Below are 12,782 nucleotides of genomic sequence, written 5' to 3' on the forward strand. Positions count from 1 at the left end.
GTTTTCCCTTTGGGACCTCCCTGGGCTTAACCAGAGCTGCCTGCATGGATATGGGTGTGGAGCTGTCTACTGGAACACCGGCAACTCACTTGTGACTACACTAAGAAAGATAATGACTTCTCCCTCAGCAAGCCTGGACTGCCATTAGCTTCTCAAGCTGGGGTGTGGTCCCAGGAACCCTTCTCCCATCTGTGACTGAATATTTAGGGGCTGAGTCTCATACAGACTCCATGCAGGCTGAGAGTTTACGTGTGTCCTTGAGGAGGGTCTTCCCTTGCTTTTCATGTTAAGAGGTACATGGTTTTATACTCTTAATCGAACTGCTTGGTTTCAACTCACTATAGCTGTTTGCTGGAAGGGGGCTTTTAAAAGATTACCTAGGCTGGCCTTGAAAGCTTCTGGCCTCGGCTTCCTCAGTGCTGGGGTTACAGGTGTGTGGCACCATGCTTGGCTCAAACCATCATTTCCTAATCTGAGTGCATTATATTCACTCAAATATAGAATAGTGCTTTATTTAGATAGAACTTTTTCATTTAAAGTCCAAATCCTATATTTATGTCCTCTTATATTTGTTTAATAGAAGTTATTTTAAACAGAAAATACATTGAAATGAAAATTGATATTGTAAACAGATAATTTCTGCTTACATAAAAACCAGTAGTGATAATGAAGGGGATCAAAATATTTTATCCTAAAACATACCACTTTGATGTAAAGATTTTTTTTAAAAAAAATTATGAAACAGCATTCCGGAGGCAGAGGCAGGCAGATCTCTGTGAGTTTGAGGCCAGCCTGGTCTCCAGAGCGAGTGCTAGGATAGCCTCCAATGCTACACAGAGAAACCCTGTCTTGAAAAACCAAAAAAAAAATATGAAACATTTTTTAACTGTTTGAGAATTCCATATATGCATATAATGTGTTTTGCTTCATTATAGAGAAATAGGCTTTCTAGGGGTCAAAATAATTCCTGAAGCAAAGGGGATAACTTTTGGAACAGATATCTTATTGAGCTTGTCCCTAGCTTAGCAAAGTCACATGCCAATAAATAGTTGGTGCCCAAGATAGAAGGCAGTATGCCCTCTCGTGATGCTTAATTTCCACTGTCAACTTGGCTGCACTCAGAATTACCAAAGATTCCAACACTGGGTGAGTCTATGAGAGTTTCTGAGGAGGGAAGATCTACCCAATTGTCACAGCACCATTCCTTGGTCTGGGGACCAAGACTGACTAAAGAGAAAGGACATCAAGCACTGGCATCTATCTCTCCTGGCTTCCTGACTGTGGACAGACACAACATGACTCCTTTCCTCATACAGGTTGTCATGTCCTCATACACTCGAACAGTAAGGCAAAGTAAACTGTCTTTAATTAAATTGCTTTTGTCAGGGATTTTGTTGTAACATCAAGACAGTAACTAATATATCACTTAAGGAGTCCACACCTCAGAGCACAGATCCTCTTCACAGCCTAGATAACACAGTCTTCTGGGCCATGAACATTAAACCTCCCTTTACTCAGACTCTTAATTCTCCCAGGAATATTAGTACACATCTTATATTTCTTTTACTGGATTTATTCCTGAACATTTCATTGTTATGCTGTAGTGAATAGATTTGTTTCTTAATCTCCTTTTAAGACTCTTCATTGCTCATATATGAATGGCTGGTTCGCGTTTGTAGTGATTCATAACCTATACTTGTTATGAACTTGTTCTTTCTAGTGAATTTCTTAGGATTTTCTACAATATGGAACCATTTCATCTGCCAAGACAATTTTATTCTCTTCCCAAATGGAAGCCTTGTCTGAATATATTACGACCCAGTTATCCCTACTTCTGATATGTTCCAGATGATGTTGATCAAAAGCCTTACATGAGAAGTGTAGAGTGGTTTCTCTTCTTCCTTAGTTCCAATAACTTACAATCTTGGTATGAAAACATTACAGGGAAAAATCCCAGAAGTCAATATTTTATATGCTTTAAATGACCTTTATAATGGCATATTGTTACAATTATTGCATTTTACTTTGAGTTATTGTTAATTTTACTGTGCCTAATTTATTATTATACTTTATCAGGAACATGTTTGTATATACAAACAGCAGAATACATGGAATGCAAGACAGAAAGATTTCAGGCACCTAAGGGTCTTACATGTTACATGACCACTCTACTACTTGGGGAAAATAGTGGCAAGGGAGTGAGTATAATTATACAAGTAGAAGGCCGGGCATTGGTGGCGCACGCCTTTAACCCCAGCACTCGGGAGGCAGAGGCAGGCGGATCTCTGTGAGTTCGAGGCCAGCCTGGTCTCCAGAGCGAGTGCCAGGACAGTTTCCAAAGCTACACAGAGAAACCCTGTCTCGAAAAACCAAAAAAAATTATACAAGTAGAAGAACATTTTGTAGATAATGTAAAGGAAAATGATGATCAAAATAAGAGAGAAAAGCCTAAGCATAATATCTTTGGAAGAAAAATAAGAACAGAGATTATTCAGTAAATATTTCCAGTGTTTTATGCATTTTTAAAAGTTCCTAAGGGTTGGCAAGGTTGCTTAGTGGGTAAAAGTACCTGCCACCAAGCCCGAATATTTGAGTTCGATCTCTGGAACCCACATCGTGAAAGGAGAAAACTAACTCCCACAAATTGTCCTCTGACCTCCACATGCCTAGCATGGCTAGTATACTGCCTGTCCTTTAGCCATATAAAATACATAAATAAAAAGTAATAAAAGTTCCTAAAAGCTCTAAAATATTAAAGTCGAATGACTAGCAGGAATCCGAAATGGTATACAATGCTTATTCAGGAATTACAATCATTTATAGATCACTAAATCAAAGGTACTACCATTAAAATCATAATTATGTATTAACAAAAAGCACAGAGTTGTAGTAAAAACCATCTTTGGAGCATTTACCACAGTCTGGTGTTCTTCTAATTGCTCTAAAAGTAACTCATTGAATCCTGCTACTCCTAGGAATTAGCAGCTACCGCTATGCAGACTTTACAGATAATGACACACATCGAGGCACAGAGATGTTAGATAATTTTCTCAAGGCTTTCAATGAGGGAGGGTCAGAACTGGGATTCCCCTACCCATCATAGCAAGAGCAGTTCTTCTGTATTGCTGCATGATTCTTACTTCTTCTGCTACCAGTAATTAAAATGTAACAATCAGCTTTCAGTGAATTTTCTTTTTTAATCACTTCGAAGGTAGCCTGAAAAATTAGGCTGCTGCACCATTTGGGGAACTTCAAATCAGTTGTCTGCAGTAAAAAAAAAATGATTGGGCACCTAGCCATTCACTTGGGGAAATCAGCTGTGGGGTAGTAGGTGTTGTAAACCAGGGAAGTTACAACTTTTGTTCTAGAAGTTAATAGGAGAGGCATAAGGAGAATAAGCTCCTTGAGGAGAGCAGACATGGCATGTGTTAACCTGGTGGCTGACAATTCTCAGGAATACAGCCTTGCCAGAAGCTGAAAACAAGCCCATAATGATTAGGCTGACGTTTCTAATTCTATGTTACTTGGCTGGTCTTGAGACTTTAAATAGCCTGCAAAGGGATGTGGTAAATCCACATGACCCCTATTTGTTGTGATAGTTTGGCCCTGACCAAATGAATCTTAGTCACCAGTTTGGCTATTTTTGGTCTAAGTCTGCTTCTGTGGCACCAGGGGAAGAACATGTCTCCTGTGATGGGTGAGCCCAAGCCTGAGTGAAGCATCTGTATTTGGGCAATGTAAGGCTCAACCTTGTATAGCGTTATGCTATATGAAGCCAAAGCAGGACCAAGGATTAAAAAGATTTAGAGAAGAGTTAAGGAAAGAAGCACAGACAGTTTCTTTGGACAATTGGACAGGAAACAAACTGCAAAAGAGCTGACTAAATTTTACTCTGAATGACTGATTTTTTTCATTTAATGCCTATACAATCTTAGGTAGATGTCAAGGCAAAGCAACTTCTTTGGCCAGGCAGTGGTGGGGCATGCCTTTAATAACAGCACTGGGGAAGCAGAGGCAGGCCATCTCTAGATTTGAGGCCATCCTGGTTTACATAGCAAGTTCCAGGACAGCCAGGGCCACACAGAGAAACCCTTAAAAGAACAGAAACTTCTTTGGGCACTACCTCAATGATGGCAATATTATTATTTTTGTCAAGGATTTTAGAAAAGCAGATAGAAAAGAGCCAGTTTGAAGTCCTGACAACAAAAAATTAAGAGAAAAGCTTAAATTAGAATGTTCAACATTAATAATGATATGTGAAGAGTTCTCTTGCTGTTTAGCAGCATTTAGCATAAAATAGAAACTTCTACAAGGGTGGGGATGTTTTGTAACTGTGCTGTTCAATATGGTAGGTACTAGCCTACTGAGTTCTTGAAACATGATGGCATGAATGGGGAACAGGTACTTGGAATTTTAAATTTTAAGTAACTTAAATTCACAGAGGTACATGTGGCTAATGAATACAATTTTGGGCATTTCAGACTTTCATGATACTACTATAACCTGAGAGTTTTTCCAAACACTTACATAAAATCTACAGCTGTATAAAATCATTCATAATCTTCAAGGGATGAAGAATAATAAATTAACAGTATTATAATTTAGTACATCTGAAAATACTCAAGAAATTTTGCAGCAGGTAGGAGTCACGTGACTAGAAACCATTATCCAGGCAGCCCTTGCAGAACAGACTTAACAGATCAAGCACCATCAGTCATTTCCTCTCCATCCCTGCTGCTGCCCCATAGTGCTGGATACCTCCACCACTGAAAGCTATTTTTTTTTCAGAAAGTTCAGAATTCACAATGGCTCCCCTCGAGGGGTCATTATCATTGTGCCTTTTCACTTTTTGAGGCAGAGGATAAGGATAGTGGCAAGAAGACCAACTGGGAAAAATAAAGAATGGCAGGTGATCTGCAAACATTTTCTTATAGATTATGGTGTGGGGCTTTCATTTATTGCTTTATGATGGTTGTTCAACTTTAGATTCAATGTTAAACCAGTTGCACTTAAAAAATTTAAAGTCTTATTCTCATTGTTTGAATCAGTGTTTTGCTATGTAGCCCAGGCTGGCCTGAAACTCATGAACCTCCTGCCTCAGTTTTTTCAGTAGTTGGATTATAGATTATGTCATGTTATATTTTCTGTCAAAATATTTATGTATGAGAAAACAAAGCTTAGATTCATACCATAACCATATCTCTGCTATGAATTTTAAAGACAAAACAAATCAAAAAATATAAAGTCTTCTAGTTGCTAAAGTTTGTTTTGGTTCCTACTGAGTTATTAACTTAATATAATCTTAAAAACACAAAAGTTTACGGAAATGGCAACAATCTTTAGAAATAATTTAGCTATAGCAAAAATAATGGCTAATATGAGGATGTGTCTGTAGGAATCAAAGCAGAATAAAAGCATGATCACCAACTCCATCTAGTAGACATTTTGGTGGTTTTAAAATTTACCTTTAGTTTCCTCCTTGCATTGAATTTCCTCAGTTGTTCTACTGTTTCTGGAAGGTGAATTTTGTAGGCATAACGATCCCGCTCCTATAAGAAAAGATTATGATCATATACAACTACTGAAAACAGTGAAGAAGCTTAACATGAATTATGAAGGTCAAGTCTTAGATGTGAAGTTTAGATTTAATTTTAGGAAACTGGTTATTTTATTCAAAATTCTGACACATATTCTGAAATAAGGGATATAAGCACTAAAATTGATGGCTAAATAGTATTTCTAGCAAGAATAAAGGACTAAAGTAATAGATCATCTAATTTGTAGACTTGTGGCTAAAGTTATAATGGTTGTAAAAATATGAAGTTATCTTTTTCTACCTAATATTTTACCTAGCATGTAAAATAACAGATTTCATTATGACATTTTCATATATATATTTGTGCTGAGGTTGTCTTCCTCATGAACTGTCAGGTAAAATGAGGACTTTAAAATTAAGTCTATCATCTGTTCAACTATGTTCACAGCAGCATTATTTGTAATAGTCAGAACCTGGAAGCAACCTAGATGCCCCTCAACTGAAGAATGGATAGAGAAAATGTGGTACATTTACACAATGGAGTACTACTCTGCGGGGGTTGGGGGGATGGGACAACAATGGAATCTTGAAATTCGAAGGCAAATGGATGAAACTCGAAGAAACCATTCTGAGCGAGGTAACCCAGTCACAAAAAGACAAACAGGGTATGTTCTCACTCATATATGTATTTTAGACATAGAGTAAAGGATTACCAGCCTACAATCCACACTGCCAGAGAAGCTAGGAAACAAGGAGGACTCTAAGAGAGACATACATGGTCCCCCGGAGAAGGGGAAAGGGACAAGATCTCCTGAGCAAATTGGGAGCATTGGGGGAGGGGAGAGGGAACTAGGAGAATGAGAAGGGGAGAAGAGGAGGGGTGAGGAGGACATAAGGGAGCAGGAAGTTTGAGTTGGGGGAGGGATAGAGGAGAGTAAGATAATAGATACCATCAGAGAGGGAGCCAGTATAGATTTAAAGAGAAATCAGGCAGTAGGGAAATGTCCAGAGATCTACAAGGATGACACCAACTAACAATCTAAGCAACAGAGAAGAGGCTACCTTAAATGCCCTCCCCTGATAATGAGATTGATGACTGATTTATATGCCACCCTAGAGCCTTCACCCAGCAGCTGGTGGAAGTAGAAGCAGACACCCACAGCTAAACACTGAACTGAACTGGAATCCAGTTGCAGAGAAGGAGGAGTGATGAGCAAAGGGGTCCACACCAGGCTGGTGAATCCCACAGAAACATCTGACCTGAACAAGGGAGAGCTCTTGGTCCCCAGACTGATAGCTGGGAAACCAGCATGGGACTGATCCAGATCCCATGAACGTGGTGTCAGTGAAGAGACCTTGGAAATCCATGGGGCCTCTTGTAGTGCATAGGAATAGACTTTGGGAGCCCATTTCACATAGAGGGATACTCCCTGAGCCAAGACACATGGGGGTGGGCCTAGGCCCCATCCCAAAGGATATGACAGACTCTGAAGACCACCTATGGAAGGCCTCACCCTCCCAGGGGAGCAGAAAGGGTATATACGGGATAGGTAAGGAGTTAGTTGGGAGGGGGCAGGGGAGAAGGGGAGGCAGAGGGAACTGGGATTGACATGTAAAATAATCTTCTTTCTAATTTAAATAAAAAATGGAGAGAAAAACAAAACAAAACAACTCAAAACAACAACCACAACAAAAATTAAGTCTATATTGACTCGCATTCTGCACTGTCAGGAATAACTAACTGAACTACAAAAATCACAAGTCTTCCAACTAGGACAGACTTTTCAAGGGTATCCAATTCATTCACTAACTCCATGCAGGTCTGCTTCAGTCCTTGCCCAGAAAGAAATCACTTCCTTTGTGGCAACCCTTTAGAGTTCCAATAGAGCAATTTAGAATTTTATTTTAGAAAAATGAAACGAGATTCCTATCTTTTACCCCTGCACAAAAGTCAACTCCAAATGGATCAAAGAGCTTAATTGTAAGACCTGAAATTCTGAAACTGTTAGAGGAGAAAATAGGGAAAACATTTGAAAATATAGGCATACAGAAGGTTTTTCTCAACAGGACTGGGTCACTTAGCAAATAAGGTTAACAATCAACAAATGGGACCAGATGGTATTAAAAGGCTTTTGTATAGCAAAGGAAACTGTCAATTGACTGAAAAGGCAGCCTATGGAATGGGAAAAAAATTTGCTGGTCAGACACCTGACAGAGAAGTCGTATCTGAAATATGTAAAGGACTAACAAAAATTAAGAAACAAGCAGTTGAACAAATGGGCTAATGAAATGAACAGACAGATCTCTAAAGATGAAATAAATATGCTCAATAAATATTATGAAAAACTGCTTGACCTCACTAGCCATTTGAGAAATTCAAGTCAGAGCTATCCAGAATGCCAGTCCTTAAGCAAACAATTAACAAATGTTGGGGTACTATTTCCTGAGACAGTGGTCGAAATAGAGCAAGTACTCACCACAAACTTTTAAGGAGTGAGGATGTGTGGAAATTCTCATAAAGAGCAAGCAGATTAATACATGTAGAGAGAATGCAGTGATGGGACAGTGGACACATATCGGATGGGAGGGATGTTGAGGATGGGGAAGGCTAGGCTGGCTTTATTATGAGACGGCAGGGATAAAGGTGCTTGCTAACAAGTCTCATGACTTGAGTTTGATCCCTAGAACCCACATAGAAGAGAGAACCAACTCCACAAGCTATCCTCTGACCCCTCCCGCCAATGTGTGCAATGGCACACCACCCAAATAAAAAAATATATGTAATAAAGCTTCTTAGCACCTCAGTCTTTGTATGAATATACATTTAATTTATCTAAGGAACAGACAGAATGGCTTTTTAAGAGGTGGTCAAACTGTATTACAAATTGGATGTATCCTTTTACATTCCCAGTAACAGCACGAGTTCCAGTTGTTCTATATCTTTGTCAACACTAGGTGTGATTAGTCATTTATTAATTTGTTTATTTACTTAACATGTATGAGTGTTTTGCCTACATGTATGTGTATGTATCTGTGTGTGCAGTGCCTGTGGAGGCCAAAAGATGGCATCAGATTCTCTGGATCTGGAGTTACAGATCATTGTGAGCCACCATGTGAATGCTAGAAATCAAACTTGAACCCTCTGGAACAGCAGCCAGTTCTCTTAACTGTTGAGCTATCTGTTTAGCCCCAGTTAATTTTTCTTTTAGCCACTCTAACACAAGTGTACAGGGATCTCACTGTGGCATTATTTAGATTTCCCTAATGACTACTAATATTGAACAGCTTTGCCTGTGCTTACCAGTCATCTGTGTATCTTTGTGAAAAAAATGTCTGCTCGAGTATTCACATTTTACATTAGATTATATGGTTTTCTAATGGAGTTTTTTTTTAGAATTTTTTACATTCTTTAGATTAAGACCTTTATCAGATACATAATATGGAAGAATTTATTCTGTTTGTAGTTTGTTTTTCATTCTATTAATAGTGTCTCTCAAATAATAGAAGCTTTTAGTTCTGCTTGTATTTTGCAGGTAGAACAGGAGCATGGGTAGTTTGAGGAAGAGAACACTATGATACAGCACAGTTTTGGATATGAGTAACTGAAGTCTGATTCCAGCTGTAGTGGGAAAACTAGGCAAGCGTGGCAACAAGTGGGGTTTGCAGTTGATTTAGAAAACACTTCCTACCTAATAGTATAAACAGCTTCCCCAAAGTATTAGGTATCGGCAATATGGAAATCAGTTCAGAAGCGAAGTACTGAGATGACTGCCTAGTGGTGAGTGATGAGACAGAGCAAGCACATGTCATCATATGCCTCTGCTGAGTGAAGACCCTGGGTTACTTAATGTAATGGCTACAAGACTGCAAGCTGGAGAAAGGAAGGTAGATACTTTAGAGATCCTGGGGTTTCAGGAGAAAGCTTAGGCTGATATTGCTGCTATTTTCTTTATTCTATTTTCCTATAGCTTTGATTCCTAACACATCCTACCCTTGGTAGAAGGTTGTAGCCTGAAGAGCCAAAGAACAAGTAACACTGACCAATGAGCCCCAAGAAAAGCCCATGGGGAAGATATCTGTGTAGGACAAAGCGTTGTGGCTATTTTACAGCCTGGCTCTGGCTTCCTTTCTGACTAGGAAGTTTACTACAACTGTGACACTGAACTCTGCCTGTACTTGATCCTACTGTTGTTGGGATGGATATTCATAGCAAGTATCATTAATTCAGGTAGATAGAGATGTTAAACAGGTGCAAGCCAACAATTGTAAGGCATTCATATATTACTTGGTTTAATACTCAAATTTTTTTCAACATGGAATGAATAAGAAAGACCTATTCTTTTTAACCAAAGAAATAATTATTTTGCTCTCATTTTTGACTCAAAACAATGTTGATTTTGGACACCCTTTATTACAAGAATATTCATCATTCTATTTCTTTACTTTGTAGTTACTGAGGGCATTTCCATTAAGCCTTACATTTTAGCCATTCTAAATCAACATAACTTACATCCCCTGTAATGTGACACATATATACATTAACAAGGGCTAAATGTAATATAAAGTTGCTCTTTCCAGCTAGATAATCTCCTCATTGACTTTTTCGATTCTAGATGACATGTAAGCAATGAGAATAACCAGTAGTTCACACATGGCAAGTGACTCTGGGTTCAGCTTTCCAGACTTTTCCTTTTATGCTACTGACATTTTAAAACATTTCAGTGCCAGGAATCTATTCTGTATGGAGTGCAGACTACTCAGAATGAGAACTATAATCATTGGTAGAGACAAGAATTTCCAGAAAGAAATATGTTATTAGCCAAGGTAGGCTTTGATAATGAAAGTCACTTTAACATATATAATGCTAAGACATTTTTTAAAGGATCTTAAAAATGACTTAAATAGCTACTATTGTCCTTATTTGGCAGCAAAAGTAACTTCTAAATGACAAAAGATCTTCATTGGAGAAAACTGAGAGAAGCAAAAAAGAATAGTAATCTTCTAAGCTGTTTAAAAAATACTACAACTAAGAAAGTGAAAAAATATTGAAGAATCTATTCTTTGCTGGGGAAATCAGAAATATTAGTACTAAAATATTAAAAGGTTGAATGCATATTTCAAAAGTAATATTCTTTTTAATGTTATTGGGAACTATACTTGAGATTGTATGCATGCTAGGAAAATGCTTTATCATGAACAGTAGCCCTCATTCTAAGAAACCATATTTCCAAGGAGAATCAAGATTCACTGAAATGTCAAAATTTCCAGGAATACATTATTAACCAATATTTTTACATATCTTTGTAGCTTGCATATCCCTGGGGAAACAGCATGGTATAATAGTAGCCAGGGAAGATTTTCCAAGAAACTGGTATCTAAATAAAGATCTGATGATGGTGAGGGAAACAAAGAACAAAGTAACCTAGATAAAGAAAATTCTAGGCAAAGGGTATGACTAATCCAGGAGGGTTGAGGCATTGATGTACCTGTGGCCTGAGGACCAATCAGCAAAGAGGCCAGAATGACAGAAACATGCTGAGAAGACTAGGGCAGGGTGAAACCAGAATGGTATCAGGAAACCTAGTTAGATAGCAGGTTAAGGACGAATACTTCAGGAGAGAGACCTGGATTCAGGCCTCATCATGTATAGACACTTAAAGGCAGTAAAACTCAATGAGGTCTTCTAGGTATAGCGTGAGATGGAGAAAAAGATGAGGAGCGAGAATGAAGGCCAGTCAGTGGCATATCTATGTGATGTGCTAGATAAGGAAATGAGGGAAAATCAGCAAGACCTGAGGAAAGACAGCCAGACAAGCAGAAGGGAAACAGAGGGCAGGTACCCTGGGAGCCAAGGGAAGAAAGTTTCAGGAGCTGGAACTTTTGTCAACAGACCAAGAAGCTCTGACTCTGGAATCTGATCACTAGATTTAGCAACGTCAAGGTCAGTAGTGACTAGACAAGAGCTGTTTTCTTTTGAGGTTTTGAGATTCTGGAGTTCAAACTTAGGGCCTTGCACATGCTAGGCAGATGTTTATGCATGCATGTGGATGTAAGCAATAAAAACAAATCACAACACATTAGGCCCAAAAGATCCAGAAAACTGATAATGTGGGAAAGAAGAAAGTGGTTGCAGCAATGCCATCTAGTTAGTGAAAGGGACAGGATATAGAACATAAATAATGGGTCATGATAGGCTGCACTAACATCTTGGTTCTATCAGTGACAACTTTGGTGACTTAACAGCAAAATTCTGAACATCTCTGAGGATGTATTCTTCCTTATAAAGCAAGAATTTCCTGGAATTACAGCAGAATGTTTTAGTGAAACAATACTATTTCCTGATGCATCAAGATATGATTTCCCTTAATCTAGAAAAAACGGGATCCAAATCTTTTGAAGTGTGCCTTTCCCCTAAATCAGTAGGTCTATACCTAGCGCCTACCAGTGAAGTCCTACAGAGTATACAGTCACACCAAAATAAAGGTAATGTAAGAGAACATGGTTACTTCATCTATTCCTTTTCATCATTGGTAGATGTACTGGCAGACAACAGTCTGTCTGCCCTCACAGATTCTCTCTTAATGTGATTTTGTGCCTTGTGCAACAGCTGAATATCTTACATGTCTCAGACAAGGTGCAAGACAGCAAGCACGATGGACAGAAGTGATAGAAAGGCTGAGAAACAAGCAAAGAGTGAAAAGCTCCATCTTCTAGGGCGGTGCACTGCTGCTGCTAGCCTTTAAGTCCAGTGTGGGTGGTGACCCGTGAGTGCAGGTACCTTAAGCCATGGGTGATTCAGGGCTTCATAAACAGTGATCCTTTCGGCGGGATCCAGCATCAGCATGCGGCGCACTAGGTCTTTGGCACTTTCAGAGATATGGCTCCACTGCCTTGGATTCATCTGAGGAGGGAACACGGAAAGCTCCACAGTTATCTTCAACACTTACTATTGTTTACCATTCCATAATCTATACTATTTCAATGTAACATTCTCAGAGCAAAGAACAGAGAGCGGAAGACCTGGTTCCCAAGGAAAAGGAGAACACATGCAATGCTTCGGGATCGTTCTCCTCATTATATGAGGGTTTGGATCAGCAGTTATTCTCTTGGTGCTGCCAAATTGTAATATTTTTAATATTTAAAAGGTAGAATGACCATGATTCTGGTTTCTAGGTTTTGATTCTCAACTAAAAGGGGCAGAATATACAGATCTACAAAATACTGGAATACATTTGAAATGAAGAAA

The 12,782-nt window shown here is 38.8% G+C and overlaps 1 protein-coding gene across 8 annotated transcripts in view; it reads right to left on the minus strand.

The window, feature by feature from the left end:
* Positions 1–12,782, minus strand: part of Cask (calcium/calmodulin dependent serine protein kinase) — a 328,910-nt gene that overhangs the window by 84,105 nt on the left and 232,023 nt on the right. For all 8 annotated transcript variants that reach the window (XM_027433199.2, XM_027433197.2, XM_027433195.2 and 5 more), the window contains exons 8-9: positions 12,315–12,437; positions 5,466–5,549 (exon numbers count right to left, since the gene is read on the minus strand). In XM_027433199.2, coding sequence (XP_027289000.1) covers positions 5,466–5,549; positions 12,315–12,437 — 207 coding nt within the window. The remainder of the gene's footprint in view (positions 1–5,465; positions 5,550–12,314; positions 12,438–12,782) is intronic.

Source organism: Cricetulus griseus, chromosome X (assembly GCF_003668045.3).
Source record: "Cricetulus griseus strain 17A/GY chromosome X, alternate assembly CriGri-PICRH-1.0, whole genome shotgun sequence".
Lineage (NCBI taxonomy): Eukaryota > Metazoa > Chordata > Mammalia > Rodentia > Cricetidae > Cricetulus > Cricetulus griseus.